Genomic DNA, 27,816 nt, shown 5'->3' with positions numbered 1-27,816 from the left:
TTTCCCACTTTAGCCCAACCGGATTCTCTGGATGTAAACAGTACAATAGTCCTGCCCCCAGTGAGGCCTCCTTAGCTGTCTCCTCTGCCTGTTTTCACAAAATGCCAAGGAACTTAATTTTGCCCCCTCAATTGTCCAAGAAGCTCAAGAGTTACTGCAGGGAGAGGCGGCTCTTATAGGCACCTTCCTTCAGAAGCTACGCTACGGGCCACGCTTTTTCTGTCAACACACGTTCTCTAGTACCTCAGGCCTCAATTTACCAATGTAAAGAGTTTCTGTTTCAGCTGGTCCCTCTCCAGGAGTTAGACAGGGAACCGGGGAAGCGGCCACAGGCCGGCTCTCCCCTCGTGGGGTGTGCGGGCCGATGCTCGAGGCGGCAGTGCGGAGCAGGCCTGAGGCCTGCTGGCTGCCCTGCACCGCGGCCCGCCCCTGTCCCCCGCTCCCCTCGGGCCCGCGCTTCTCCCAGCTCCGGAATCACGAACACAAACCCAGACTTTAGGCCCAGATCTGAAGTTCAGGGGCAGAACAAGCACCGCGGGCTACGAGAGACTGCGTCTGGCCACAGCTGAGGGCGCCGAGCCCGGAGCACTGCGACCGGGGAAACGCTCCCTCTCCCCCAGGCAGCGCGAAGCCTGAGGTGAAGGGCAGCTCTCCCGAGTGGTTCTTAGGGTTTTTTTACCCCCGAGGGCCCCGCACTGCCCGCGGCAGCGCCGGCCGCGAGCCGAACCCGGCTACGGCTCCGCCCCGCCGCCGGCCCCAAGCGCCCCGCCGCAGGGCGGCACCGCGCCGGGCGCCGCTGGCCGCCGGGCCGCGGGGCGGCGCTGTCCCCGGGGGCGGCCGCGCAGGGCCGGGCGCAGCACTGACGCCATCGCGGCGGGCGGCGGGCGGTGGTGGCGGTCGATGGCCGCGGCGGAGCCGGCGGGGCGGAAGCGGCGGTCCAAGGGGCACTTCGCGGCGGCGGCGGGGCGGGCCAAGCGGCCCCGCGGCGGCGGGCGGCAGCTGGAGGCCGGCATGCGCGGCATCCTCATCACTTGCAACATGAACGAGCGCAAGTGCGTGGGGGAGGCCTACAGCCTTCTCGGCGAGTACGGGGACCTGCTCTACGGGCCCGAGCAGGTGCGTGCGGCGGGGCGGGGCGGGAGCGCGGCCCCGCGGCCGGGGAGCGCGGCCCCACGCGGTGCCGGCCGCCCCCCTCAGCTCCTGCCTCCCACTCCCCGCGGCGCTGGCGCCGGGGAGGCCTCCGCTCCCTTTCCGTGTGAAAGAAACCCGCCTGTGTTCCCCCCTCACGGGAGTGTCTGTGAGCACAGCCCAGCGCGGCCCCTCGGGCTGGCTGGAGAAGAGGCCCCTGCCCGTCGCCTCCGGGACGCGGGCTGCCTTGCTGGTGGGTGTTGCACTGTGGGCGCTGCTTGGCGCTCGCCAAGCGAGAGACGTGCCCTGTGTGAAGTTTTCAGATCATGAGGAGCGGCTGTCGGGAAGCGAGAAGGAGGAGGATGAGGACGATGTTGAGGCTGCCCTGAAGAAGGAGGTTGGCCAGATCCGCGCCTCGACGGAGCAGAAGCTGCGGCGGTTCCAGTCGGTGGAGAGTGGCGCCAACAACGTGGTCTTCATTAGAACCCGGGGCATAGGTGGGACGTCAGCGGACTCTGCGTAATGCTGTGGGGATAAACCGCTCTGGACAGCGTTAGTAACAGGCCGCAGAGCGTGACTTCCAAGGAAGTCGTGCATACCAAACAAATGCAGTGTTTCCCCTTCCCTTTGGCATTGCCACTGAATTTGTCATTAGTGGAGTTGCTAAAGGTAGAGGAATCTCCCTTGACAAAATAATCTTTGAATATCCAGTTTTGGTACGGTAAACCAACTGTTTACAGGGAAGGATTTGAGGCTGACAGCAGTGCAGCCAAGCGTGCATTTCCCCAGCTTATTATTTAAAATGGGGGAAAAAGGGAGAAAATGCTTTCAATTTATTTCTCATACCTAGTTGTTGGGTTTTTTTTGTAGAACCTGAGAACCTGGTGCACCATATATTAAAGGATATGCATGCCACTAAGAAGAAGAAAACAAGAGTCATTCTGCGCATGCTGCCCATTTCTGGAACTTGCAAGGCTTTTATGGAGGATATGAAAAAATACACGGAAACGTTTTTTGAGCCTTGGTTTAAAGCCCCTAATAAGGGTACTTTTCAGATTGTTTACAAAGCTCGTAATAACAGTCATATGAGTAGGGAAGAAGTAATTAAGGAATTAGCAGGTATGTATGGATTTCACACAAAACTAAGAACAAGTATATAAGCAGCCCACACCTACATGCATAACATAGGTCAGATTATTAAAAGTGGTCTTAATGGGCACATGTATTTGTTGCTTAAAATCCGTATGTTGAATTACAAAAGCTTCTCTGAGACTTAAAAAGCTTGGCATCAATGTTCTTTGTTGGTGTTGATGTCATAAGAGACAAGAAGCAGAAGAGAGTACAGCATTGAATAGAATTTGGAGTGTCAGTTATATGTGCTTTGAAATGACTGCTATCAGGCATTCTCTGGATGCTATGTTGAAATAATGTGTTGCTACTTGCACTGCCTCCATATGACGCATAAAATAGCTCTGTTTTGTTTAGAGTATTTTGTTTCTTGGTAATTGCAGTGGGATACTTTTTCAGTTACTTCAGTCCTACTGGTGGTATACTCTGAGAATCCTGGTTTGTTCTGCTATTTTAAGATATTACAAAAATGAGTAATTGGTTACAAGTAAGGGGGATGTTGCTTTCTCTCTTAAGTTTTATCCTTTCAACAGGGCATGCTTATGCTCTGAAGCCATTTTTCTAGCATCTTTTAAACTACATCTTGTTTTACAGGAATTGTGGGCAGCCTCAATCCAGAAAACAAAGTCGATCTTAATAACCCACAATATACAATTGTGGTGGAAATAATAAAAAACGTCTGTTGCTTGAGTGTGGTGAGAGACTATGTTCTGTTCAGAAAATACAATCTGCAGGAGGTGGTGAAGAGCAACAAAGATGACACACAACAAAACCCATCGAGTCTGACAGAAGAACAGAACTCAAACGTAGTAAAACCAGAAACTGAGGAGGAGAAGAGCTCAAAAGAAGTAAAAGAAGAGAACAAGAATCAAGGTGAAACAGAAGCTGAGCACAAGGGGAATGATGTGCTGACGGTGTAGAAAATGTGGTAGAAGGGAAAGATAAACACAATCAAAACCTATTAAAAAAAGTTGCCCTAGAGTTCTGACAGGGCGTTTTGAAGAAGAGAGTGGGTTTTGCTTTGAAATCTTGTTTTCAGAACCCATGTGTAAGAATTTTAATGCCGTTGCAGGTGGAGCTGACATTACAGCAGAGTCAGAGCGCTCAAGAGTGCATCACCTTTCTGGTGAAGCTTGCTGTCATTCTTCCACAGCTTTGTTCTGCATTGCCTTTACCTAGCACAAAAAGCATGAGTGTGTGCATGCATATGTAAATGTGGCCATCCTGATGTATGTTGACTCTCTTGTTACAATATCTGATGGCTACAGAAATCAAAAGGCAGTGCAGAACCAGCTCTATCTGGAAGTATTGACACAAGCAAGAGCTCTGGAAAAGACAGTTTCTTGCAGAGGGTTTTTAAGGAAGTGATCCGACAACTTGTGTGACTGCAGAACTCTTACATTTTCCTGTGTGAACAACAGAATGAGCTAAAACTGATTGTTTCCTGTATGATGGAGGGGCTTTTTGCTATATCTACACATACGCTAAGTCTTGAAAGTGAATGGGAGGAAATGCTAAGATCAAAATACTTGAATATTATGAGATGATTTAGAGTAATAGTTTGGACTGTTCTAGAACGGTAAAAGTACAGTGCAGGCATTGCGGGTGGTTTTAGCAAAAACTACACCTGTGTTTACATTAGCTGTGTATACAGCAGTTACTGGTTTATAGGAAATGGTGTAGTCACTGAACAAAATCCTTTTCAGTAATTTCCTGCGAACAGCCTTCTGCTGCTCTTTCCAAAGACTTAATCCTTGGGGGGTTTTATAAAGTCTTTGTAGTTTTTTTTTTTCTTAGGTCTCAAAATTTGAATTTAAATACTGCTTGGAAACTTCTTATCAAAGAAGCTCTCCATTATACCATACTGGATAAGGGGAATTAAATTTAATTTTTGGTAGTTTTAGCTTTACAGTATTAATTTTATTTCAGATTGAAAGTAATGTTAGTGAGTCTTTCTGTTGTCTGTGTGTTACAGCAACTCTTTTGATATCCCAGTGACTTTTCAAAAACAGCCAAACCCAGTGCAGCTATAACCTGCTTTCCAGTAGGGTTCTGAGTATGCTTCCTATACAACTGTCTAGCTTTAGTATTACATTTCTGGCATGAAAGTCATGTTGAGTTAACCACTCGTTACTTGTCTTGGTTTAGTGAAAAAGATGTGTTCAAGTCTCTCAACAGTGTTTAATTTATATTTTCCTCTTCTCTCAAAATTGTTTTTGAAGTTGGAAAATTAAGATGACTTTTTTCCCTAGTCCTGTCTCCCTTACTGCCCATTTATTAAAAATCTGCTTTCTTACCTCTGTCGGTGTTTTCTGTAAATTTTAAAGCTTATCGTATGTATGTGAATTAAAACCATCAATGTCTAGGTCACACATAGGAAAGAACCATTTGAGACCAGACACAAAAGCCAACAGTGCATGTTTATTGGTGGCCAGTATCAGTGAGCAGGATTCAAGACAGCCTACTTACCTCACTAAGGACAGACTGATGGATAGTGCCTGGTGAGTTTTACTTGCTACTATCTCTCACTCATCTGTGCATCTGCAGGACCTACAGGTCTTCAGAAGAAATTGCTGAATAGCTACCAGCCATTTGTCAAGCCTATGTCTGACGTTTAGATGCTGCCTACGCTGCAGTCTTAAAGATGTCTGCATTCTTCTGATTTTTCATAATTTGCACTTACTGAACATTCATTGTTAACACAGCAATTCCTAAATCTTGAGGCTTGCACGATTCATACAAGCAGGGTGCTTGATTTGGATGCATCCAAGATCTGTTGCCATTTCTGGGAACTTAATTACATACTATCATGATTTCCTCATTAACAAGCCTCTTGAGTTAAAATACCTTGTCTCAAAGAATGAACACACTGCTCCTTCATGTGGTAATCACTTTGCTGAAATTCTAAAAAGTGTTAGGTGGCTGCAAGATTTGTTTGCATATGCCTTGATAAGGCTTGATTTTTGTTAAGCAAGAACATAAGCATTCAAAAACTGTACAGCTGGAGTCTTCAAACCTTGTGTGTTGTTAAACAATCGCTGCCTAAGAGGTGAAATACAATTCTATGTTGGTGCTTATGGTTGTAATAGAAAAACTCCATCATGAATGAAATTGATAGGGATAGGCTTTTTTAGATTGCTTATCAAAACTAAATCTGTCCCCATTCCTTGCTCCTCAGTTCATGCCGTCTGATTTTCCCAGTGACTGTCTTTGGCAGCTGCTGGACAAATTCAATCTGATTCAAAAGAGGAAAAAAGTAAAATGAGCAAATGTAATTTACGATTTTTTTTTTCAGAACAACACTGGTCTCCATCCCACTTAATTTAAATAAGAATTTGGTGACTGGGGAAATAACTCCCAATTTGGTTTTAGATTGTGTTGTATCTATTATTTTCCAAGATCATCTATAAAATAATACTTGTCATTTTCCTTGCATAGCACATATTTGGGCTTTTTTTTTTTGTTACTGCATTTGTTCTGAGTCTAATGTACTGTTTCTGGCCTCCCCATGGTTAAGACAGATGTTTGGGATTTTTATTTTTTAATACACTGGTGTTTACTTGCCTTTCTGGGATACTTGTATGGAGCAGTGACTTTCTTGACATGATCTTGCAGTTCACAGGCCAGTTTCTTTAGATCTTGTGACTTAAAGGAGGGAGACAAGACCACAAAAGCTTTTACCACCTGCAAAGGGAAAATAAATAAAAAATTCAGCATTAAACTAGAGCAACCTAACAAATGAGGCAATTAATTGAGGAGTAATGCCTGCAGTACAGGCTTGCTGTATCACACCTGTGCTGTAGAGCAAAATTCGCTTTTGTGAAAGGAAGTTTAAAATTAGGACAGAAGACTGTTTCTACCTTACGTTAGTAAAGGTCCTAAGTAATACGTGATAAAAGTTGCAAACTCTGCTTCCAAATTTGTAAGAGTTCTGTAAAGGACTGTTGTAAAGTTCTTAGATGCTAGGGCCTTTTCTGTAAACATATGTTGTAAAGAATGTAATTCTCCAGGCAGTGGGTCAAAGTGTACCTCAGTTCTTACCAGAGTCACCGTTATACTCAGTGTTGTGTTCTTTACGAAACTAAGGATTATATTTTCATTAAGAAAAAAGGAATACAGGATACACAAACTACTGCTCCCCTTGCTTGGGTAAAGTGATGGAAACATTTGTATAGCTATATTAAAAGGTCTTATGAATTCAGTGGAAGTTGAGTGTAAGCTCTGTCACACAAGGCACTTTACGAGCAGGAGACTGAGCACTAATTACCTCTCCTCTGGTGGGATCTGGGCTGCTGACAACTGCTGACTCGGCAACAGCTGGGTGCTGTATGAGGGCACTCTCTACTTCAAATGGTCCGATACGATACCTAGGAGAGAAATTATATGCTTAGTAGGTGAAAGGTATATGGTTATTTTTTAGACATTTCTTGGCATTTTAACTGAAATCTACAAACCCAGAGGAGATGATGACATCATCGGATCTCCCCATAAACCATATGTATCCATCCTCATCCATGCTCCCTCTGTCTCCAGTGATATAGAAGTTCCCACGGATTGTGGAAGCAGTTTTCTCTGGATCATCCTGTTGGACAAGCAACAATTAAATATTTTAAATACTGAGAAGCCTTCAGCTTAAAGATGAGTTTTGTCTCTTTGAACACCACCCATAGTATCTTTCATTGCTTGTTTTCTGGCTCTAGAATGTAAGAGCTTGTGCTTGATTTTTCCAGAGGCGAAAACTTATCATAAGGGCAGACACAGAACTGAAGATCACACAGTAGGTGTGCAGAGGAATGGGGGAGAGAATGGAAGTTTCGTAAGTCAGAACGCTGTCAAGCCAAGTCAAGAAGAGCCACAGCTCTTTGGTGTTGCGCCTGCTCCTGTTGGTATGAATACATACCATGCTGCCGGCCTGAACTGGCTCTCCGGAAATTCTCTTTTGGCTTACCACGTATTGAGTGAAAAACGGAAATGGCCGCTTGGGACTCATATTGATAGCAATGTCTCCTTCTTTCCCAGGAGGCAGAACACTGCCATTTTCATCTACAATCTGCAATAGGAAAGGCAAATGGGTGATTATAACGTCCCATTTTAAGAGCGTAATGTTCTAAAATTAACCAGAAATTAACAGAATATTAACAGAAAGGGGACCACCATACCTGAACATCGTAGGGGGGAGCTGCCTTTCCCAAGGAACCTGGCTTAATTTTCATTCCTTTTATATTTGCACATACCATTCCCTGTTGGAAAAGACAAACAAGCAGCCCAGGTATTTTTCACTGTCATTCTTGAGGCTATTCCTGTTCTTGTACTATGCCCACTGTTGAGCTAGCTGTAAGATCTAAATCTTCCATCTGTGTGAGCCGAAACACTTGTGAACTTCACTGGGAGTCTTGGACAAAAAGTTCAAGATATTTTACAGCTTAAGCAGTCTTAGAAGCAGCATCTTAATGAAGCCTTAATGCTAAGCAAAACAATAAACCTTCTTGTAGGCAACTGCCACGTATTCTAATGCCATTTTTCTTTTTAGTCAAACATATATGGCTACGTTGCATATTTACTAAGAGGAATGAGATACCTAAGTCTCCTAAGTGATAGCTGAGTTGTAACCCTTTACAAAAAAGCTGAACGTACAGTTTCGGTTTGGCCGTAGGCTTCATAGATAGTCAGTCCCGTTTGGCTTTTCCACTGTGCCATCACTTCTGGGTTGAGTGGTTCCCCTCCAGCCACACAGTGCTTCAGTGCCTTGAATGTATGCCTTCATAGACAAAGGACATTGCTGAGCATCAGACAAGAGAAAGGGACAAATTCTGTTCTCCCTGACATGCCTATGTCCAACCCCATGACTTCAGGACACACCAGACTCTCTCAGAGTTAGCGCTGAGAGAAAGCCTAGAGCTCCAGCTGGAGTGGGGCTGGAGACAGGCTGCCAAAGCAGTGAGCTGCAAGATGCCCAGGACTGATGGCAGTGCAGCCACACAGGTGCCTTCACGGGCTGAATACCAGCCTCTGTGTTTACTGTCTGTAATGCCTCGGGGAAAAATTTGCTCAGGGTTGGAGGTGCCTGAGGGGTGGATTTTGTCACCTCTCTCTGCAGTGCTAAGAAAAGGCTCTGCTTCCTCACAGGCCCTGCCTCCAACACAGAATTTCCACCACTCTGAGAGTTTAACTGGCTATGAGGGCCCATAGAAATCACTGTTAAAGAGGCAGGCAATAGCTTGAACGGACACAGCACGGTTGCTTGTTAACAGACGCGTGGTACCTGGTGAGGTCATGCTGTACCAGCACACAGTAGGCAGTTGGGGCGCTGCACAGAGTGGTCACTGGATATCTGCACAAGGTCTGACACATTGAAAAATAAAAAAAAAAACAACAAAAAATGGTTAAACAATATTGTTGTGGGAAAAATCTTGCTGCTAACTATTCCCTTCTATTCCATACTATGGCACAAATTACAAGACCTGATTGTAACCTCACTTACATGGAAAGCAACGTAATCACTGTCACTGTCGGTGTTCAGGCAAGATGTTACAGTGCCCCACACCTCAGCTGAAGAGGTGATACATTGACTATGGTAAACCACTGGTGTACCTAATTTGTCCTGATGCTCATTTGCAGCACAAGGACTATCCCTTGGTATGAAACCCTAGTCCTGGAGGTGCAACGTAAGTTTCGCAGGGGACTTCAGTAAAGCCCACATCTCACCCTAGGACAAAATCAGGCACTTCAAAATGGAGACACCTAGAATTACAGGTTTCTTTTGAATATTTTGCCTCTGTCAGTCTTTTATCTAGCCCCATGCTTTCTGAAATGGACTGTCGCAGATCATTAGACATGCTGCAATTCCCTCAGCTGTCCTGACAAAGGGCCTGATGCACTGAGCCAAGTCTCCATGAGCTGTGGCTGAGTTGTGAGTAATGCTGTATTACAAGGTTGGTTTGGACTGGCAAATTTATATATCCTCTTTTACCTGGGACAGAACACAGGACATGAGTGCCTTGCCAGAAGAATAAAGATCTCGGCTGAGCCTGTTTTCTGACACATCTTTATTTCTCACCCCTAACACCAGCAGATGATTCACAATCACTCAGGTAGAACTCAGCCTTACTTTTTGTTTTTTAACCTCACTTCCGCCTGCAATGAAAATTTGCTCAGAGAGAGGGACAGGCAGCGGTAAGAAAAAGCAAGGGGAAGACCTCTCCTTCACGAGCCTTCACTCCAGCCACACCATGGGTAAAGCAGCCTCTACTATCAAACTTCATTCTGCACAGAGATGTGAAATCCCATGCACATTACAAGTGGGTGTTTGCAAGGCCAAGCAATTTATATAATAAAGAAAACCAAACTTGCAACTACCACTTTAGAAAGGAGATGAAACAGGATTAAAATCCTGAAATAACCCCCATGTTGGGAACGTACACTTTTCCACGTAAGTGCTTTGAGCCTTTTGGGAACAGCACTCTTTGTGTTAGAGTAAAACTCAGATTGGCTCGAGAAGCTTGAAAATAATTTCTTTTTAGAACAAGCCAACCTCATAGCTTCAGTGTTTTCCAGTACTGACTTGCCTGTCCTAAGGGTCACAGCAGCATAATTAAAATATTAATTTACATGCAATTCAGCTCATTTATCATTTCAATGGTCAAATACAGTGGGGGAGAGGTTTCAGTAACATCAGTAACTCCTACTGATCAGAAGCAGCTGGTAATATCCTGTGCCCAAAAGAGCCATGCTGCAAAAACCTTCCTGTATTATATTCCTGTTCAAAGAACAATCACCTTGTGGTTATGCCATCTTAAAACAGCTAATCCCATAAACCTAAGAAGCTTAGTTTTGTGGCCTGCCTGGAAAACAACATGAAATATGAGTAACTGTTCATTGTGAGCATGGTGTTCTTACATTTAAGACTGCTGTTGGATCAAACTCTGGCATGGCATGTACAAACACACATGCGCCCTGGAACCATGGAGCAAAAAAGCTCCCAACAGCTGCCTTTACCCAAGCAGTGTCTGACATGTTCCATACGATGTCTGAGTGAGTCACATCCAGCCAGTATCTGTTGAAGACAAAGGTGGCCAATATAAGGGAGTCTGCAAGTGGAAATTAAGAATGTGAGGGCTTTTGTTTTGGGTTTTTTTTGCTTAGAAAGGCATGGGAAATTTGATTCAAAACTCAAAAGCTCAAATAAATGCCTTCTGCCCAGCCGTTATACTGATGGCAAATATAAGAAAATCAAATTGTATCCAACTCATTATTTAGCCTGGATTAACAGGCAAGTAGTTTCTACAATGGAGCCATCTACCATATTGAACAAGATCCTTGCTTGCTGGGTACAGTTCAGCTGAGGAGACCAAAAGAAATGGCACGTACAGTATTGTGGGAGCCTCATCATCTATCATGATCTTATCATATACAAAAACTCTTCTGTTTGCTTCACATTTCAGAGCTGTAAAGGCATAATTAGTTGAATACCTTCCACAAACATAAAAACCCAGACCATAGCTTCCATGGGAATGTTCAACCATTTTGGGAGAGCCTGTGGCGCCACTGGTAAAATAGATTGCCATTGGATCCTGGCTTTTTGTCTTCACGCAGTTATGGACAGCAGGGGCAGTCCTTAAAAAAAATGAAAGGTTACATGAAACAGTGGCTGGTGTTATTGAGCACACTTAGCTTGGATCCTTTGTGCCCAGTATATGCAGGACTGAATAGTGAGATGTGAGGGGGAAGAAACTGCTGAGATCCCCTCACTCTTGCACTGCTAGATCTGTATTGAAGTGTTGCTGATCTTGCTCTTTAACTTATTCTCCAAGTCCACCTTCTCCAGAGAAAAAATGCCAACTGGCTGTCTTTAATTTGCTTCCTTTAACAACCATTGAAAGGCCCAGCATCTTGTGTTTGACCAAAGTGCCTTCCAGAAAGCATATCTTCCAGCCTTAATGTGATTAGCTGAGGGAGCAACCACCATTTCTTTGGGCAGGTGGTCCCACTAGTTAAATATCTTTGCCACATTTGGGAAGGCTCAAACTCTTGGTTGTCTGGCAAACAGCAGGGAAATATCTCTTACTAGGACAAGAATGCAAAACCGTTTCTGTTTCTCTGCCAGGACTGATGTTCAGAAAGGTTTTGCCTGGCATGCAAACATTGCGCATGCCTACGAGGCTGGGTGTGGGAAGCCTGTCTCCCCAGGCCAGCTGTCTCCCCGTGCTGGCTGGCCCACAGACAGGCTGCCCAGAGCCCCCAGTCCCCAGCCCTGCAGCCCCCCAGCCAGCTGAGCAGCCAGCTAAGCCAGCCGAGGACAGGGCAGCAGGGAAGTCTCAGCACTGAGCCCACTCGGTAGGCAGGCTGCCAGTGATCTGCTGGGACAGCGAGCCAGGCAGGGCAGCAGCCCAGCACCCTGGGAAGGCTGAGAGCCCGACAGCTGAGCAACCCTGGAGCCAGACAGCCAGTGCTTTGCAAGGCAGCCAGCCAGGGAGACCAGCCAGCCCACCTGCCTGATCGCCAGTGACAGCTCTGCAGGACGGACGCACTTCCAGACACTATTAAGGTTTTATCAAAGCAGTTTTACCCTCTGTCACGGAACTGAGCCATGAAGTATTAGCCCAGTATGAAAGAGGATTCATCAAATCGACTTGATGATGTTTTAGTAGCTCTAGGTTTGAGAATGCATTGTTGCTGCTTCCTCTGTCTTCCAGTTTAGTGACGCTGAAGTGGGCAACTGTTCGAAGGAGCAGATGGAAATACAGTGAGACTGTACAGCAAGCTGCACAGCTAATGCCAGTTCAGACACCTGTGGCTGTGAGAACACATGGTACATCCTACAAAGCTCTTCAAGTGCCTGCAGAGTGTGGATCCCACCTTGAAAGAACGGTTTTAGCTATACAGATGCTTTTAACAAAACATCAGCTGGTAAAATCACACCTAGGGCCTTGAGCAGGTTGCAGCAGGACATTTGCTTCCATTCCCCACTCCTTCTCCACCTCTCCTACAGTCCCATGCACTGCAGTGAAGTCCACGGGTGCCATTTCAGCAGCTGCTTTTCAGTAGTGAGGCAGGTGGATTCCTAAACACATTATGTTAATTTTGCAGCATGCTTTTTTAGCCTTTCATAGTGAAAAGCTATTCACATTACCTTTATTATCATCAAGTTTTAGGAATATGAATTGGAATAATTTGTATAGAGTATTTTTCTTTGAGCTTTAGAGAGTAAATAGGTCACACCTGTCAATAACAAGAGGCTTTCCTGTCCATTATTTTTTAATTAGCAATTTGGCTAGTCCCAAATATTCCCTCTCTTCATAAAAAAGACACTAAATTGTTCCTTTCCCATCCTTCAAAGGTATCTAGTTCATTAATGAGACACAAGTGTGTTTAAACAACATGAGAAATTTTCCACTAGGGATAACTATGATGGAGCTAAGGTGGCAGGCACTTACTTGAGCAAATCGCTGAAGTTCAGCCACTCGGCCCTGCTGCTTTGAGATACAATTAGCTTCGTTTTCAGAAACTGGGACTTGGATGCAACTGAGTCCACCTCAGGAGCAAGCACATCAGTTGTAATAATGCCCTGAGCCTTGGAAGCCAGCAATCTATAAGAAATGTCCTGTGCTGTGAGTTGTGTTGTCCCTGGGATGATGATAATACCTGAAAAGGCAATAAAATAGGAAATTTATTAGGTATTTTTCACTTTCAGTCCTCATCACTTCACAGCTTCTTGTGACTTCTTGAATACCAGCATCATTCAATCCAGAAATGAGAAGGTAAAACACGTCCCACATCCCGCACTCGAATACAGATGTGCAGACCTGCAGCACAAAATATCTTCTGTTTCTATGAGATCCTTTGCTCCAGGCACAATGTAAGTAGAAAGTATAACTTTGGGGCAGTAAACGCTAGTAACTTTAAGTCTGCTGAAGGTAAATCAAATTGATTTAACACAACCATACTGATTTAACACAATCAACACAAGCTACAGAAAGAAAAATTGTGAACGTAATTCCATCAGTCATAAGAGACTACCCCTGTCAGCACCTTTGATTGCCAAATCTTCAAGCTACAAAGTCAAATAAAAAATTTAATTATTAAATGAATCGTTAACCAGCTTTTGGCATAGAAAGTCACAAACAGTCTACAGACCATTAGGAGTGATACAATTTACCTGTTCGAATACAAGCCAAGTTCACCAGCCACCACTCTGGGATTCGCGGTAGAATCACTAAAACTCGGTCTCCTCTTTGCAGACCACATGGCCCAGAGAGCATGTTGGCCACTTTTTGCGACAGGAAGCCCAACTCTTCAAAGCTCCATTTCATTTCATCTCCTTTCCCATTTATCCACCAAAGAGCTGGGTTTGATGATCTCTTTCGTTCCTATACACAATGCAACGGTAAACAGCATGCTGGTTACTTATAAGACTGTTACTTGTAAGTTCCTTGCAGAGTTTTTGGGACGCTCCAGGCAGTGGCATCTGATAGTGCCACATGTTTAGGGCAGGAATATTCAGCATGTTTTGTTTAAAAGAGCCCTTTTCCAAGGCACGTATAAGTTGGTGTGTATACCTACCTGATTTGCAATGCTCATAAATTACTTGGAGGCTTTTACGAACCCAGCACTGCACACACTGCTGAATCAGAGTCACAGAGGCAAAGCACCATGTCCCCTCTAATGCTAAAGCAAATTGCCTTTCTCTGCAATGTAATATTATGTTAAAATAGAAACAGGGGAGGAAATTGTGGTCCCACTGAAGCCAATGATGGTTTTAGACTTGACTTTGGGGATAGGGGCACAGTTTCACTAAAAATACTGGATCTACCTTTTCTGCTTGAGACCACTTGTCCATCACATCACTTGCAAAATTAAAGTACTCGGGTATTTCCTGTTCACAACGACCAATAGCTTCATAATCTGAGAAATTCACAGGTGCAAAAGTCTTGCGATACTGGTGGAATAACCTGCGTAGTGTCTGGATGCTCCATGGAGACCGCAACACTTGAAAATCAAGTAAAATCTTCATGGCACAAAAGCAGATATATGTAGGCTTTTGGAGATGATAACCATCAGAACTATTTTTTAATGCTTATTTCCCTCCTACAAGAGATGGAAAAATCAGTAACAGTATTATAATGTGCACATTCCCAGATGAGCCATTGGCTCCAAATGGAACAGATGTATACAGAGCAGCAAGTCGTCCTCTTTATGACATTTTATCCCACCTCTCCTTATGGGTAAGCTAGAGCTCTGGTAACCGTTTTAAGTCTTCTGCTTTTTCATCTGTCCACAGGTTTCTCAGAGAATTCCACTGGGAGCTGACAATTCCTATTCTGTCCAACCAAAGCAGGGCCTTGAAACTGTGAACGGCTAAGTATTTAAATAAAAACCAAAAAACCCCGCCAAAAAGATCTTGTCAGGACTTGTACCCACTATCCCCCATGTTTCAAGCACCACAGCAGTCTCACTCAGCCCTGCTAGGCTACTAATGGCAAACACAGATTTGGTTGCAGGATGGATGCCATCTTGTGTTACTGGTTTTTGCTCTGAATCCAGGATATAACCATCACACCCAACTACTCAAAGACCAGGGCAGTCGCTAGCAAGCAGGGGTGAGGGGTCTGTGCATTTAGCCAATAAGGAAGAGATGTGAACAACATCCTTACTGTTGCTTTTGTTGCTAAAGCAATAAACATTAATTGGAATTATGTTCCATATTTCACCATTTGCTCTGCCCTCTTCTTGTCCAAAGAAAAGATTGTGTCCCCTCCTCCCCCTGGCATTTGCTTTGTATTAGTTGGACAGCCAAGCATCATGAATAACTCAGAGGTGGTTTTCCACATTCTATTATTTGTTTACCGGACTAATACTTTTGCCACATCTGCATTTGTCCTTAAATATACAGAGTTGCATGTGTTTTCACAAAATACCATTTGTAGTTGTCTATGACCCTGAAAACACTTTGCAAAAGAGTGAAGTGAATTAGAGCTGCTTGTATGGGAACATGGCGCTCAGGATACATTCAGCTTCAGAGACTAAAAGATGCAGATGGAGGCTTTTTCTTTTTTCACATAGTCTGCTTATAACATATTGCTTCTTTTCTCTGTCCTTAACAGGTCATTAAAAAAAGCCTGATTCCAGAACTCACCGCTGATCAGTGAAATCTTTGTAGAATTGGCTGCCATTTTATTTTTCTCTTACATCTGAGCCAGTGATTGTAGACTCAGGCCTAGAAGATGTTCTTGCAGAAAAAAGCTACTTCTTCAGTCTGCTTGACACAGAACAGAAAAGTATAACTGCTCTCTGGTAGTCTACCCTCATTCATAAGAGTAAGAATCATGTGAAGAAAGAGGAATGAAACACAGCACCATAGATTTTTTTTTTTTTACATTAGCAGATGGCATCTTTCATTTTTGAGAAGACTAAGTATATGAACAACTACTAAATAAAAACTAATTTCTCAGGGTGTTTGAATAGGTTGTGCTTACCTGGAGATGTTATCTGTGATCAGGTGAGACTTACTTCAACTCCTCCTCATGTATCTTGCCTAGTAGGTAATTCGCAAGTATTGCTTCCTTCTGGCTCGCTCTAGTTCTCCGAGCGGTTGTAGCCCTTCATTAGTATCATACATCACGTGCTGTGGTGGGCATTATTTCCCCCCCGAGAGGGCAGATCTCATTTCTCCTATTACCTTCTGAAGAAAGGCACAATCACTGAAAAAGTTGAGAGAAGATGGAAGAGCACCGAGTATGAATGACTGCTTTTGTGGTTCACTGCCTTTGGAGAATGGATAATCCACCATACATTAATATATAACTCTATTCGAGGGCACCAGTGACTTCGGGAATGGCAACAGTGTGGGGCTGTATTTTCAGATTCTGGAGTTAAACATAGTATGTGAATTGGTGTGATAAAGATATGAAGATATTCATAAGCCTGGTGCCAATAACTATCACCTGTAATATCTCATGGACACTTCTGTGGAGAAAATACATGCAGTTAAATGTGGACCACCAGCTCTGAGGAGGAAATCAAAACTCAAACTACAGAGTTGCTGCTATGAAACAGGGTGACAAACGGATGAAACACAAAATCCATGCTCTGAAAGGCAGCAACATGACACAGGAACTCCAGCTATGCAATTACGAGACACTTGGTTTAGATGAATCTACTACAGTCACAGCACAGTTTGCTAGTACTGCTACCGCATGCAATAACCCCTGCAAGCGGAAAATATTTTTAAACTAAAACCTAGATAAATAAAGGCTATACGTAAGCATACAAATAGACTATATAATATATACTGTATATAAATATAGATATTTAAAAGATGTGTAGATGTAGCACTTTGGGACATGGTTTAGTGGTAGACTTGGCAGTGTTAGGCTTACGGTTGGACTTGATGGTCTGAAAGGTCTTTTCCAACCTAAATGATTCTATGATCCTATACAGAGGCAATAAAGGGTATAAGTAAACATTACAGTCAGGAAATAGTCAAAGATGCTGCTAGAAACAAGCAGCACAGACAGCAGCCATGGAAGTAATGGACTATGGAGAGGCAGAACCAGGCTGTTAGAGCCCATGTGTCCAATCTCTGCAGGCATCAATGCATGGCCAATCTTCCAGGAAAACCACTGAATTGCTATGCGCTACGGGTATCTCAAAGCTTTCAAATCACTTTTGCAAACTGAATGTAAGCTCTGAAATCACTCAGATGCAAACTGTCCCATTTGGCATCAGTGTCTTTGCAGAAGTCACGTACAACCTCTCTCTCCCTGTCTTCTGTGTCTCGCTGTGGACTCGGAGCCAGATCCCCTGACCTACTGCTGTAGGTTCACTGTTAGGAGATGACGCTCCCCGGCTTCGCAAATCACATATCATATTCTGAAAAAGCAGACACTCAAACCTAAAGTAATTATAGGCTACCTGTCTCTCATTTTAACACTTTTTAAAAAGGTTAAGCAGACTGCCCGAAGTGATACTGTTTACTGATGTTAAAGTGATCTGAAAAGAGAATTACCCCATTTTTCTGATCTGACTTCTATTTAACTGGTTCTGCTTCCCCTCTTACCATTTTTCAATCAAGATTGGGAGCAAAGATAACTGTCTTAAGGCACCTAGAAGGCCATGTACTCAGTCAGAGGAATTAAAATGGACAGGGCAATGACAACCACATGAAATTCCCAGTGAAACCTGGAGAAAAACACAGTGCAGTGCTCAGTTCTTTGAATTCACACTTCAGGAGCACATACAGTGAGATTCAGAGCAAGAACGTTTGGGCTGGAGTTTAGGGAACTTCATACCTCTGTAAAAGGGCACAACATCTTCCACCTACTCTCCCCATGTTGCAGAGGACTTCTCCCACTCCTCCCTTCACCGCGGCTGTTCAGTGGCTCTCCAGCTGTGTGACGGGCACACACAGAGCCATTCTGAACACACCGCGTTTCCAGTGTGTGCACACGAGAGGGCATTCAGCCCCTCTCCAACCCACTGTGGAGCCAGACTGAAACCCAGGAGTGAGCTTGCTGACCGGCCGGATTTGGCCCTTTTCCCAGGGTAAAGCAGGCTGCATTCCTACAGGCGCTCCAAGGTTCACAGCAACAAAGCCCTGGCTGCCTGCACCGCGTCAGCACGTTCTGAGACACACAGCACAGCTGCTTGGAAATGTCATTAACCATTGCTCAGTACAATCATGACGGGCGATACACACACCGACGGGTCGGCCCGCTTTGTCCTCACAGTCCTAGAACACAGAAATAGTAAATATGGCAACCCCCAAACGGCGAGCGTACAGCAGCCTTCCGCCAGCACACACGGAAAAAACCAGCAGATTTTCACGGCAGCAGCAATGAGATCTAGAGAAGGTTCTCATCTGTTCACCACAATGTAGCTACCTGCTCCCAGGAGGCAGGACTGAAAGCAGCTGTCGAGGCGGGGCGGCAGGGAAGCACTCCGGGCAGCCGAGGCAGCTCCTCCCTAGCCCCTCTGACTTCCAGCGGCGGCTTCACCGCGGGCGGGAGGCGGCAGCCGCGCGGGTCGGCCCGGCCGGCGACAAGGGCCGCACGGGCACTCTGCTTCCCCTCCCCACTGGGTGGGGGGAATGGGAGAAAGAGGCGAAAGCTGGTGGGTCGGGAGAAGGACGGGTTAATAGAGCAGCGAGCGAAGCGGACAGTAACAAAGCCAACAGCAAAGCGGACAGAGCGGTTCTCACCGCCTGGTGCCCTGTCTGCTCCAGAGCCGCGACCCCTTCCCCGCCCCGGGCCCCAGCATGGCGGCACATGGCCTCAAACATGGCTCTGTTTGGCCAGTTCGGGTCACCCCATCCGGCCCGGTCCCCTCCCGGCTGCTGGGGAAGATTAACCCTGTCCTGGCCGAACCCAGGACAACCGCCTGAAGACGTTCTCTGTGGAATGAATCTCCGAAGGACTGATTCATAAAAAAACCTAAAGCCACCTCCTTTCAGTCACTTTTCTAATTTCCTTAAAAAATGTAATGCGCTCAGCAGGCAAATACCCCAGGGAGTGCAGTATTTGTTTTTCATTTGAGGTCTAATTCTGCTCCAAAAGAACTAAATTTTGAACTGAGCCCTGGTTTCAGTAGTGCAGGCAAGCTCAGACCCAGTTAGACCAATGTAATCCACACAGATGCAGCATTTTGTGCATTTGTTTTCTCTTTGACCTCAGGCAATTACGTGCTTTGTAGCTGGAAAGCAAAGCAATATCCATTTCAGAGCTTAAGGGTAAGAAAGAGGCGAGACCCACCTGCAGAACCCTCCTGGCACAGCCTCTCCTGGGACTTGCGTGTGTTTGCCAGTTAATAACTCAATTAGCTGTCCTGAAAGGTCATCAACAGCTTTACCACACAGCATGCTTGCTCTTTGCCCAGGTTCTTGGTAAAACAGCAGGTGTGCGCATGGGTACTGCAGAGTGGGTCTGCAGCAGAACCAGGAAATTCTGAGAGAAATAACCCTGGGCTTTTGTTTTGGTTCACTGGTGTTTTTCTGCTCCTAGTAAACACAGCCTTGGTCACAGGGTTCAACTACTCCTTGTATCTCCTGAAGCAAGAATAAAGAGTACATAGGCTGTGCTGTAGCAGCACTGTGTGAGGTGCGAGTGCTACAGAGGGTAACATGATAAGATATGTGAGATGTGACCTAACAGGGATGATCTAAACCTCTGCTGCACCCATACCCACGTAACTGTGCTTGATTGTTATGGAAATATCTCACGGTCTGAACTGACTACTCAGTCCAGGAAATCCTTGATTATATTTGATCCTGAAACAATATGCGACCCAGAACTGCCTGAAGCTGGAAGTCTGATCATCAATAATTACTGAAACACATTATCACAAAATTATATTTGACACAGTTGCATACTTTGTGGCTTTCAGTGATAACAATGCACCTACAAAGGCAAAAGCTGAAGGCAAGTCTGATTTCCCCTCTTTTATCATTATTTTCAAAACAGTTTCTCCCACATACATTTAATATTATAGGGAGTATCTTGTTTTAGAAAAACTCTAAAGCACCAGAACAAAAATTGATATAATCTACTCTTATTCAGAAGGTTGTCCAGCACCTCTTAAAAATGATAGGGAACAGCCTGCCAGAAGGCAGAAAAGTCGTCCAGGATGAGCACGTTCTGATCAGGAGTTCAGCAGCAAAGCTAAGCTCTTCCCCACTCTTTGTTCCTTAGTTTCTTCCTTTGGATTTTCCCAGGGATCATCTTTGGTAGTTGTTGAACAAACTCCAACTTGTCTGTAAAGAGAAACAGCAACAATACTTAGCAGTCTGACACAGCTTCATTCCAAGCTGTGTTGCTTTTCCGTGGCAAGCCTGGGACTTCAGAAGCTATGGGCTCTTCTGAGGATGAAGCTGGCCAGCAGCGCACCAGCCCCAGTGCCCAACAAAAAGAACGAGCTATGTTTTAGAGAAACAGAGCTCATCAGTTGGGTGATTCAGTAATTCCTCAAATCAGTAGCGCGGGACAATCACGCACCGCTGAATTTGAGCACAATTTTGACCTGGAAGGGAGCAACTAAGGGGCTTGTTTGGTTCCTTGAAACCCTGGCCAGTGAGGCCGAGCTAGGACTCCTGCTCACACACCGAACAGAAATGTTTTGATTCACCTGTTTGTTTCCTCATTTTTTTCCTGGTCAGGTTCAGGTTTTGTATGATTACAAAACTACACTAACACGCTGGTGAGTCCGACTGACCCAATGTACAGCCTGAGAAGTCTGTGCCCACAGCAGAGAGGAACCCTCTGCAGCGAGACCTTCCCTGCTGCAAAGAGCAATTCACACCACTGCAACAGGGCTCAGGGGAAAAATCCAGCCAGATCGGTTTAAAGTCCAACATAGACCAGTACCAAAACCCAAGAATCTCTTCCAGGAGTATATTTTTAAGATTGCTTTAAAAACAATTACTTCCCAAGGTCATAATTAGATTATGTTAAAAAACTTACTACTTACAGAGAATAAATGGGTTATGTGAACAAACGGATCACTTCAGATAAAGTGGAGTGCTTTGCTGAAAAGTACTTAGTCATATTTGTAATCTGAATGTGCTTAATCAGACTCTGAAATTCTGACCAGATTACATTTTTCAATGTGTTTTTATGATTGCACTTAAAAATCTAAAGCTATTTCTAGTTATTCCACTCCAAAAATGGGTTTACATTTAAAATATCAGCCATGTTTTCCCTCTGTTCTGATTGAATAAAGGAAAGAAAAATTAAGCTTCCAGAAGAGAGCCATTACTCAGGAAAAGGGAAGGGAAATTTAAAACCCTGCATCACGGCTGTTGGAACCCCGTGCAGAAACCGAGGGAAGCCAAAGACAGGCAGTGGAGTCTTTCCTGAAGACTTCTGGAGAGAGCTGGAGCATCACTGCTAGCCAGCTGGGCTCATCCTGCTACTCCTGATGAACTATTCATGTTTCACACTGAATGTGGATGTCCTGGGGTTCTTTTTAACCATTCTAGATACTCTGCTAGTGGAGTTTCATTCCTGCCTCACCTGGTACTGTTTACGTCTGCACAGCCCGCTGCCACCATGAGATGTGAAAATCACACTGAGATTCCCCCAGACCTGCCGTACCCTTTGAGCCTGATACCCTGCGACCAGAGCAAACTGGGATAACTCTGCTGAGGAACTTGACAGGCTATTGATTGCTGCCAGCTGAGGCTTTCGCCCACGTGATACCATTCAAACCCCCTGTTATTGTAACAGCCAAGCATTATCTTTCTCTGCTCAGTTCGCCATTCAAAATGTCTACAAATACATTTAATATTTTATAACTGTATTTAATTTGTAAAATCTAATTCTTTTGTTTAAAAAAATTAGGATAAATTTACGCTCATAGACATAATTTGATTAGGTGAAGGAACATTTCATTTCCCTGTACATAATCACAGGGAAATCTAACATAGGTTCATCTGTAGTTTCAACATAAGAAGACAAGATCAGATCCTATCAGGATAGGTCTATGATGTTCAGCTAAGCAGTGTTTACTTATGTAGTTAGGATGGGCTCTGATCTTCAATGTTACACTTCAAAACCTGATTAAAAGAGGTTCCAGAAGAAAAAAAAAAAAAGGCAAAAGTCTACTATTCGAAAATATAACTTGATTGTATTTCTAATCTGATTATTAGGTTTGATTAGAGAAGTTTTAATTTTAGGGTGCATTGCCATGAACTACTTGTATATTCAGATCTCAGTGATACTTGCCTTTCTTGAGTATTTGTCAAGGGCAGCAACTTTTTCTCACATGCTGAAGAATTAATTTTTTGGGATCATGAGATGTAAGGAGACAGAACAAGAAAAGCTTTTGCCACCTAAAGGAGAGAGCTACAGTAAGGCAACACTCAGCAATCACTAACTTGATGAATAATGTTCAACAGAAAGACTAAGATGAATAATGCAATTTTCTACAGTCAAATTTCTTTCAAGCCAGTGGAAATATAAGTTTCTGAGCCAGATGCTGGACAACTTTCTGTTTTTTATCGCTTGTTGAGCTTCAGAAACTGGCCTTAAAACTACTCATAGTGAGCAGTCATGTTCCCAGCAGACAGGAATTCTTCACTGGTGTCTGGGCAGCCACATCATGTCCTCGCAGTGTGCAAGAAGAGAGGTGACTTAGGTAGGTGTCCTGTGTTTGGCCAGGACAGCGTTAATTTTCACCAGACTCCAGGAAGGGGCACAGCCGGGGGGTGGGGGCTGACCCCACCTGGCCAAACAGAGCTGGGTATTCCATACCTTGTGACGTCACGCTGGGTTCCGGTGGGGGGGGGGGGGGCGGCGCGGCGGGAACTCTCTCGCGGCTCAGGAGCGTGCGGCGCCGGTGCGGTCCGAGAGAGCGGGTCTGTTTTTGTGGTGTTTTCTCCTTATCTGTATCGTTGTTGTTCCTGTTTCCCTCTGTTTGCTGTTCTGTTAAACTGCCCTTATCCCGACCCACCAGTTTCTGCCTCTTTCTTTCCATTCTCCTCCGCATGCCGGCGGGGGGAGGGGCGGCCGCGTGGCGCTTTTGTTGCCGGCGGCAGCCGAAACCAAAACATTAAATTGGCGCCCAGGCGTGGGGCGGGAATAACGGCAGGGCCGAGCAGCGGGTGTTAAAATTGCTTTCTTACATTTTGTTAAATTTTGTTATACGCATTTTTCTGTGTTAAAATAGTCGCCGGTAAAAATGTTTTTGTCTTTCATCAGATGGCTGTGGTTTTTGAATCCGTACTTGCTGTACTTGTTCCCTGTGGTGCTGTTCATCATCGCGGAGAAAAGGATCAGGATTATGATTTTACTGTACTGTACGATATCGACTTATGACATGATAACGTCAATGTGCATGAAATTAGGCTTGTATTTGCATGTGGCACTGCGGTCATTTCCGTACCTCGGACCCTATGTCTTAACCCAGCCTGCGGGGAAAACCGGAGGGGATACCTTCCCCCACTCTTTCGCCCCCCCTCTCTCCTTCAGGCTGGTCCTAACGGCTTTTGAGTACCGGTGGGATGCTCAGGGCAGCACTCTCCTTTTGTTCTGCTTCCTGAATGGGTTTCAGGTTTTGTTTAGGGTTAAACAAGTAGTTAAGAACATGGTGCAGAGAGCTGCCCCGGGGCTGGATAGCTGTGAGTGGCTGGGTGTGTGGGACAGCATGGGCAGCTGTTTAGAGCAGTGGGCACCCCCGGTGTGTTTTAAACTCACCCCTGAGCAAATACAGAATCCGGACAAACTAGTAAAATATCTGCAAAAAGTGTGCTGCCACCCTGGGAACTCCAGAGAGACACAGATCACAGCAACGTGCTGGGGTCTGGCCCACGCCTACCGAGCTTCCGTGTTCAACACTGTTCAGTGCCTTAAAGCGGAAGGGGGGGGAAACGAAGCAGCAGGCACTGGCGCTGCCCCCCCAGCCGGCCCTGCAGCCCCTCCAGCCCAGCAGGCAGTCACAGCCCGCCCGACCGGCACCACCGCTGCCACAGCTGCAGGGTCTGCCTCGGTTTCCCTGGCAGGCACAGCAGCTGCTCCAGCCCCAGCTCCAGCCGCAGGCACAGTGACTGAGCCCAATGACCAACCTGTGCCGGTAGCAGTCGCCCCTGTAAAACTAAAGAAAGACGCAAAGAGAGCAGATCGCTCCGGGAGGGATGACGATGAGCCAGGGTCATCGCGGGAGACAGAGACAGAGATCATCACCCGGTCCCTGTCCCTGGGCGAGCTGCGAGACATGCGGAAAGATTTCAGCCGCCACCCAGGCGAGCACATTGCCACCTGGCTGCTGCGGTGCTGGGATAATGGGGCCAGCAGCTTGGAATTGGAGGGCAAGGAAGCCAAGCAGCTGGGATCCCTGGCCAGGGATGGGGGCATTGACAAGGTCATTGGGAAAAAGGAACAAATCCTCAGCCTCTGGAGGAGACTTCTGTGAGGCGTGAGGGAGAGGTACCCCTTCAGTGACGATTTTGTATGCTATCCTGGCAAGTGGACCAATATGGAAAGGGGTATCAGTACTTGAGGGAATTAGCTGTGCAGGAGCTGGCTTACTGTGACACAGATGATGAGCAGGTACCCACAGACCCAGATGAACTCCAGTGCTCACAATCCATGTGGAGGAAGTTTGTGCGGAGCGCACCATCCTCATATGCCAACTCACTGGCAGTTGTAAACTGGAAAGGTAAAGACGCACCAACAGTGGATGAGGTGGCTGTCAGACTCCAGCAATATGAGGAAAGTCTCTCTTCCTTCCTTGTCTCAGCTGTGGAGAAACTGGCCCGGGAGGTCCGACAAATGAAAGAGAGTAGGTCCTACTCCCCACCTGTACGGGCCAGTGTCTCAGCTATTAGGGGCAAGCGTTTCTCTGCTCAGGAGAGGGAATACAGAGGCTACACACCCTGGGGCACCCTGTGGTTCTACCTGCGTGACCACGGAGAGGACATGAGGAAGTGGGATGGAAAACCCACCTCAAGTCTAGAGGCACGAGTACGTGAGTTGCGAGGTAAAACAATCACCAAAGGGGATTCTCTCAGGAAAAATGCCGCTCCAGTTTCCAGCAGCCAGCTCTCCAGACCATGTAGACAGTTTGACCTTGATTCCGATCCTCTGGAGAGAACCTCCAAGTCATTTTTACAGCAGGTGAGCAGCAAGTTCTCTGACGAGGATTAGAGGGGCCCTGCCTCCAGCCAGGTGGAGGAAAGGGACAACCGTGTTTATTGGACGGTGTGGATTCGGTGGCCTGGCACGTCAGATCCACAAGAGTATAAAGCTCTAGTGGACACTGGTGCACAGTGTACTTTAATGCCATCAGAGTTCAAAGGGTCAGAGTCCATTTGCATTTCTGGAGTGACAGGGGGGTCCCAAGAGCTGAGTGTACTGGAGGCTGAATGAGCCTCACTGGGCAGGACTGGCAGAAGCACCCCATTGTAACTGGCCCCGAGGCTCCGTGCATCCTTGGCATAGACTATCTTAGGAGAGGGTATTTCAAGGACCCAAAGGGGTATCGGTGGGCTTTTGGCATAGCTGCTGTGGAGACGGAAGAAATTAAACAGCTGTGCATCTTGCCTGGTCTCTCGGAGGATCCTTCTGTTGTGGGGTTGCTGAGGGTTGAAGAACAACGGGTGCCAATCGCGACCACAACGGTGCACCGGCGACAGTATCATACCAACCGAGACTCCCTTCTCCCCATTCATCAGCTGATCCGCCAGCTGGAGAGTCAAGGAGTGATCACCAAAACTCACTCACCCTTTAATAGTCCCATATGGCCAGTGAGAAAATCTACTGGAGAGTGGAGACTGACAATAGACTACCGTGGCCTGAATGAAGTCACACCACCGCTGAGTGCTGCCGTGCCAGACATGCTAGAACTTCAGTATCAGCTGGAGTCAAAGGCAGCCAAGTGGTATGCTACAATTGACATTGCTAATGCATTCTTCTCCATCCCTTTGGCAGCAGAGTGCAGGCCACAGTTTGCTTTCACCTGGAGGGGCATCCAGTACACCTGGAATCGACTGCCCCAGGGGTGGAAACACAGTCCCACCATTTGCCATGGACTAATCCAGACTGCACTGGAAAAGGGTGAAGCCCCAGAACATCTGCAGTACATCGATGACACCATTGTATGGGGTGACACAGCGGAGGAAGTTTTTGAGAAAGGGGAGAAAATAGTTCAGATCCTTCTGAAAGCCGGTTTCGCCATTAAGCGAAGTAAAGTCAAGGGACCTGCCCAAGAGATCCAGTTTTTGGGAATAAAATGGCAGGATGGGCGCCATCAAATCCCAATGGATGTCATCAACAAAATAGCAGCTATGTCTCCACCAACCAGCAAAAAGGAAGCACAGGCCTTCCTGGGTGTTGTGGGTTTTTGGAGGATGCACATCCCAAATTACAGCCAGATTGTAAGTCCTCTGTACCACGTGACCCGGAAGAAGAATGATTTTGAATGGGGCCCTGAGCAACGACAGGCATTTGAACAGATTAAACGGGAGATAGTTCATGCTGTAGCCCTTGGTCCAGTCCGATCAGGGCAAGATGTTAAAAACGTGCTCTACACCGCAGCTGGGGAGAACGGCCCAACCTGGAGTCTCTGGCAGAAAGCACCAGGGGAGACTCGAGGTCGACCCCTGGGGTTCTGGAGCCGGGGATACAAAGGATCCGAGGCCCGCTATACTCCCACTGAAAAAGAGATTCTGGCAGCATATGAAGGCGTTCAAGCTGCTTCAGAAGCACTGAAGCACAGCTCCTCCTAGCACCATGATTGCCGGTCCTGGGCTGGATGTTCAAAGAGAGGGTCCCCTCTACGCATCATGCCACCGATGCTACGTGGAGTAAGTGGGTTGCACTGATCACCCAGCGCGCCCGAATGGGAAACCCCAGTCGCCCAGGAATTCTGGAGGTCGTCATGGACTGGCCAGAAGGCAAAGATTTCAGAGCATCGCCAGAGGAGGAGGTGACACGTGCTGAAGAGGCCCCACTGTATAACCAGCTGCCAGAAGATAAGAAACAGTATGCCCTGTTCACGGATGGGTCCTGTCGCATTGTGGGGAAGCAGCGGAGGTGGAAGGCTGCTGTATGGAGCCCTACACGACAAGTCGCGGAAACGGCCGAGGGAGAAGGTGAGTCCAGCCAGTTTGCAGAGGTGAAAGCCATCCAGCTGGCTTTAGACATTGCCAGTCGAGAGAAGTGGCCAGTGCTCTATCTTTACACCGACTCTTGGATGGTGGCCAATGCCTTGTGGGGGTGGCTGCAGCAATGGAAGAAGAACAACTGGCAGCGCAGAGGCAAACCTATCTGGGCTGCCCCATTGTGGCAAGATATTGCTGCCCGGCTGGAGCAGTTGGCTGTAAAAGTCCGTCACGTGGACCCCCACGTCCCTAAGAGTCGGGCCACTGAAGAACATCAAAACAACCACCAGGTAGATCAGGCTGCTAAGATTGAAGTGGCTCAGGTGGATCTGGACTGGCAACATAAGGGTGAACTCTTTGTAGCTCGGTCGGCCCATGACACCTCGGGCCACCAAGGAAGAGACGCGACGTACAGATGGGCTCGTGACCGAGGGGTGGACTTGACCATGGACACTATTGCACAGGTTATCCATGAATGTGAGACATGCGCTGCAATCAAGCAAGCCAAGCGGGTAAAGCCTCAGTGGTATGGAGGACGATGGCTAAAATATAAATATGGGGAGGCTTGGCAGATTGACTACATCACACTGCCACAAACCCGCCAAGGCAAGCGCTATGTGCTCACAATGGTGGAGGCCACCACCGGATGGCTGGAAACCTACCCTGTGCCCCATGCCACTGCCCGGAATACCATCCTGGGCCTGGAAAAACAAGTCCTGTGGCGACATGGCACTCCCGAGAGAACTGAGTCGGACAACGGGACTCACTTTCGCAACAGCCTCATAGACACCGGGGCCAAAGAACACGGTATTGAGTGGGTGTATCACATCCCCTACCATGCACCAGCCTCTGGAAAGATCGAGCGGTACAATGGGCTGCTAAAAACCACTTTGAGGGCAATGGGAGGTGGGACTTTCAAAAATTGGGATACTCATTTAGCAAAGGCCACCTGGTTGGTTAACACCAGAGGATCC

At 46.4% G+C, this 27,816-nt stretch overlaps 3 protein-coding genes across 5 annotated transcripts in view; 1 reads left to right on the top strand and 2 right to left on the bottom strand.

Annotated features, from left to right (window-relative positions):
* Nucleotides 1–900: 900 nt before the first annotated feature.
* Nucleotides 901–4,055, top strand: THUMPD1 (THUMP domain 1 NAT10 acetyltransferase adaptor). The gene is made up of 4 exons (XM_075436473.1): nt 901–1,116; nt 1,445–1,625; nt 1,999–2,247; nt 2,851–4,055. Exons 1-4 carry the CDS (start codon nt 901–903, stop codon nt 3,174–3,176), a joined length of 972 nt encoding a protein of 323 aa, XP_075292588.1. The 3' UTR covers nt 3,177–4,055.
* A 602-nt stretch (nt 4,056–4,657) lies between these two features.
* On the bottom strand, nt 4,658–15,818 carry LOC104333668 (acyl-coenzyme A synthetase ACSM4, mitochondrial-like). 2 transcript variants are annotated; one of them, XM_009939200.2, is made up of 14 exons: nt 15,729–15,818; nt 14,066–14,340; nt 13,412–13,622; nt 12,690–12,897; nt 10,726–10,869; nt 10,153–10,309; nt 8,519–8,598; nt 7,891–8,014; nt 7,416–7,496; nt 7,205–7,306; nt 6,711–6,838; nt 6,524–6,623; nt 5,821–5,940; nt 4,658–5,491 (listed from the first exon to the last, which is right to left on the bottom strand). In XM_009939200.2, exons 2-14 carry the CDS (start codon nt 14,264–14,266, stop codon nt 5,405–5,407), a joined length of 1,743 nt encoding a protein of 580 aa, XP_009937502.1. In that variant the 5' UTR covers nt 14,267–14,340; nt 15,729–15,818; the 3' UTR covers nt 4,658–5,404. The 2 variants fall into 2 exon arrangements, with proteins under 2 accessions (XP_009937502.1, XP_075292586.1); XM_075436471.1 differs by lacking the exon at nt 15,729–15,818 and adding an exon at nt 15,389–15,477.
* A 34-nt stretch (nt 15,819–15,852) lies between these two features.
* Nucleotides 15,853–27,816, bottom strand: part of LOC104333667 (acyl-coenzyme A synthetase ACSM4, mitochondrial) — a 29,756-nt gene continuing 17,792 nt past the window's right edge. For both annotated transcript variants that reach the window (XR_012765607.1, XR_012765608.1), the window contains 2 exons: nt 19,821–19,999; nt 15,853–15,934 (listed from right to left, as the gene is read on the bottom strand). The gene's annotated coding sequence lies outside the window, so the exon portion shown is untranslated. The remainder of the gene's footprint in view (nt 15,935–19,820; nt 20,000–27,816) is intronic.

The sequence above is a fragment of the Opisthocomus hoazin genome, chromosome 15 (assembly GCF_030867145.1).
Source record: "Opisthocomus hoazin isolate bOpiHoa1 chromosome 15, bOpiHoa1.hap1, whole genome shotgun sequence".
Classification (NCBI taxonomy): domain Eukaryota; kingdom Metazoa; phylum Chordata; class Aves; order Opisthocomiformes; family Opisthocomidae; genus Opisthocomus; species Opisthocomus hoazin.
This window is presented reverse-complemented; position numbering and strand designations above follow the sequence as displayed.

What these genes read in the sequence shown, in the direction of transcription:
- THUMPD1 (XM_075436473.1), top strand. Translation starts at nt 901, where the DNA reads ATGGCCGCGGCGGAGCCGGCGGGGCGGAAGCGGCGGTCCAAGGGGCAC. An exon ending in CATTAGAACCCGGGGCATAG is followed by an intron (nt 1,626 to 1,998) that starts GTGGGACGTCAG and finishes TTTTTTTTGTAG; the next exon opens with AACCTGAGAACCTGGTGCAC. An exon ending in AGTAATTAAGGAATTAGCAG is followed by an intron (nt 2,248 to 2,850) that starts GTATGTATGGAT and finishes CTTGTTTTACAG; the next exon opens with GAATTGTGGGCAGCCTCAAT.
- LOC104333668 (XM_009939200.2), bottom strand. Translation starts at nt 14,266, where the DNA reads ATGAAGATTTTACTTGATTTTCAAGTGTTGCGGTCTCCATGGAGCATC. An exon ending in GGTTTTTATGTTTGTGGAAG is followed by an intron (nt 10,310 to 10,725) that starts GTATTCAACTAA and finishes TGTCTTCAACAG; the next exon opens with ATACTGGCTGGATGTGACTC. An exon ending in GATGTCATCATCTCCTCTGG is followed by an intron (nt 6,624 to 6,710) that starts GTTTGTAGATTT and finishes TTTCTCTCCTAG; the next exon opens with GTATCGTATCGGACCATTTG.